This window comes from Drosophila willistoni, unplaced genomic scaffold (assembly GCF_018902025.1).
Source record: "Drosophila willistoni isolate 14030-0811.24 unplaced genomic scaffold, UCI_dwil_1.1 Seg169, whole genome shotgun sequence".
Classification (NCBI taxonomy): Eukaryota; Metazoa; Arthropoda; class Insecta; order Diptera; family Drosophilidae; genus Drosophila; species Drosophila willistoni.
The window spans coordinates 5,659,574-5,662,835 of NW_025814128.1; the positions used below are offsets into that span (position 1 = coordinate 5,659,574).

The window sequence follows — 3,262 nt, forward strand, 5'->3', positions numbered from 1 at the left end:
AGTGTGCTCGCTTGGCGATCGGGCGGCCGGGGTTCGACTCCCAGCTTGGTAGAAGTTTTTCGTAATGCTTTTTTTTATTCATAATGCTTTTTATATATTTGCATCTCATTCTCTCGCAGCGAGCACACTAACTACAGAACTCGACGGCAATATACAAAGTGTCGACGTGGCTCTGTTGTTAGTGTGCTCGCTTGGCGATCGGGCGGCCGGTGTACGACTCCCAGCTTGGTCGAAGTTTTTCATAATGCTTTTTATTTATAATGCTTTTTATATATTTGCATCTCATTCTCTCGCAGGCTAAATACTATAAGATCTATACGTGTCTCTGTTTAGTGTCGCTTTTTCGTTTCATCGAGTCTGAAATCACTCCCAACGATTCTAAAGAAGTTTTCACTTCAAAAAGGAATAAATACCCCAGCAATTCTGAAAGCAAAAAAGAAGCTGCTATACACACATACAAATTGTACAAATTTATAAAATTTGCTCAAATTTGTTTGTTCCGTTTACAACGTGTCGATTTTTGCCCGGCAATCTTAAAAGCTTCGTTTAAAGCAAATCACCTCTTAAACGTGTTTTACGCGCTTCGCTTTTTGAAAAACCAACAGTAAAACAAAATGGCTGATGTGGCTGAGCAAAAAAATGAGACACCTGTTGTCCAGAAGGTTGCCGCTGAGGAAGTAGATGCTGTGAAAAAGGATGCCGTTGCTGCCGATGATGCAGCAGCAGCAACACCAGCAGCAGCTGAGAAACCAGCCACAGAGAACGGTGCCGCCGCCGCCGATGAGGAAGCAAGCAGCAAGAAGGAAAATGGTGCTGCCGCCGCTGAAGCAGCCGCTGCTGATAGCGCCCCCGCCGCCGATGCTGCCGATGGTGAGAAGGCAAAGGCCGATGAATCCAAACCTGCTGCCGATGAGAAGAAGGAAGAGTCTGCGCCCGCTGCTGAAGAGGCCAAGGCAACCAGCGAAGCAGCTGCTGTTGAGAATGGAGCTGAAGAGGCAGCCAATGGTGACTCAACAGATGCCCCCGCCGCTGAAGCTGTAAAGCGAAAGGTTGATGAGGCCGCTGCTAAGGCCGATGAGGCCGTTGCCACACCAGAAAAGAAGGCGAAACTGGATGATGCCGCCAGCACAAAGGATGAAGTTCAAAATGGTGCTGAGGCTAGCGAAGTGGCTGCCTAAAAGCATAAGCTTCTCCTCTCACACAAACTTCTACAAATAAATATATTACTACTTACTAACAACAACAACAACAACAAAAACAAAAAATCTAATAAAACAAAAAAACGAAGAAACAACAACAAAAACAATTATGGCTCTCCTCGTCTGTTGTCAGCCAAACGTTCTAATTTGGCTGACAAGAAAAAGAAAGAAATAAGCAAAGAAAAAATTCCAAAAACAAGAAAATTCTCTAATATAATGAAGTAAGTAAGTCGTCTCGCCGACTTGGGTATACCATACACCAGGTGAAACAAATATTTAAAATTTCGAAAACCAAATGTATGTCTATTAAATTGTTTTAACATGCCTCATAACCAGTGCTGAGCGCACTCTACAAACACACGAGCACTCTAGCGCCGCCACTAGCCAACGGCCAATTCTGCCCTTATGGATCGCGTAGCAAAATACGTTCATACGTATATTTTGTATGTTTCTAGTCCAATTTCAATCAAATTTGGTAGTTTGATAGAAATAGATAAGATTTAAAATTGCAAGAGCCAATCGGTTTTTTCTAAATTATGGAGGCGGAAGTAGGCGTGGCAACATATTAAAATATATGTATTCTGCGCGCATACTAAGCCAGTATACATACTAAATTTGGTGACTTTAGCTTTGTTAGTTTTCGAGAAAATCAGTTTTGTTTAATTTGCGGGGGCGGAAATGGGCGTGGCAAAATTTTTAAATTGTCAATATCTGCGCGTCTATTAAGCTAGCTTACATACCAAATTTAATGTCGGTAGCTTTCACAGTTTTTAAGAAAATCAGAGTTATGTAAATTCCGGGGGCGGAAGGGGGCGTGGCAAAAAGTTGGAACAATTATTTTCTGCGCGCTAACTAAACAAGTATATAACCCAAATTTGATGTCTCTATCTGCCATACTTTTTAAGAAAAACAGTTTTATGTGAATTCCGGGGGCGGAAGGGGGCGTGGCAAAAATTTGAAACAAACTCGATAAGCGTACATACTACACGAGACTGCAAACCAAATTTGGTGGCTCTAGCTCTTATAGTCTCCGAGATCTAGGTGTTCATACGGACGGACGGACGGACGGACGGACGGACGGACAGACGGACATGGCTAGATCGACTCGGTTTTTGATCATGATCAAGAATATATATACTTTGTGGGGTCGGAGATGCTTCCTTCTGCCTGTTACATACATTTTGGCGACTTTAATATACCATTTCACCCCATGGGTGTATGGTATAAAAATAATCCCGAAATGGGTAACCGTTGTCGACGTAGCATTAAAAAGAATTATAGAAACCGGGTACCGAACATTCAATTCGCGATTCTTTTTTGAAAAAAAATCCTTGTCATTTCTTGATTCTTTTACTATCAATCTTTCTTTCTCTACACTTCTCTGTCTGATACTGTCTAATACTAACAACAAATAACATATATAGGTATCAAACAAATAGTCCCACATTGTTTATATCTTCACAAAAAAATGTTTGAAAATGTGCTTTTTTTGTGCTTTAAAACCTTACCTTATTGCTTTCAGATTATCGGACGTAGATTATTTGGGGAGGACGATCATATTTCGCAAGACAAGATAAATCGACTTGGAGATGAAGATGTAATTTTAAAAAAAGGGGTGATTGATAAAATTTATATACCACTTACTAATGGGGCTTACACATTACCTGAAGGTGGATCGGGTCGTCGGTGCGGTGGTCAAGGAGACTTGTTAAGTGGATCTTTGGCTACATTTCTTTGTTTGTTGTTACAAGCAAATCAACAGAACCCAGCCTTTTTGGCAGCGTGTGCATCCAGTTATTTTATAAAAAAACTAAATTATGTAACATTTAAAAAAATGGGTAGAAGTTTATTGGCAAGTGACATGATTACAGAAATGCCATCTGTTTTTAAAAGTGAATTTGAAAATATAACAAAAGATCTACCTGGTAATTAGTAAAATTTGTGTGAAAAATTGTGTATATCAAGTAGAGACATTTTCCTCAATAGAAAGAGCCCCATTATTGCGAAAAACAAAAAAAAAAATGTAACTTTTTTTCTTTAGAAAAAAAATATTGTAAAAAATA

The 3,262-nt window shown here is 39.9% G+C and overlaps 1 protein-coding gene across 1 annotated transcript; it reads left to right on the top strand.

Annotated features, from left to right (window-relative positions):
• The first annotated feature begins 401 nt into the window (after positions 1-401).
• Positions 402-1,223, top strand: LOC6652657 (tol-Pal system protein TolA). The gene has a single exon (XM_002075064.4). It carries the CDS (start codon positions 615-617, stop codon positions 1,176-1,178), a length of 564 nt encoding a protein of 187 aa, XP_002075100.1. The 5' UTR covers positions 402-614; the 3' UTR covers positions 1,179-1,223.
• Positions 1,224-3,262: the final 2,039 nt, after the last annotated feature.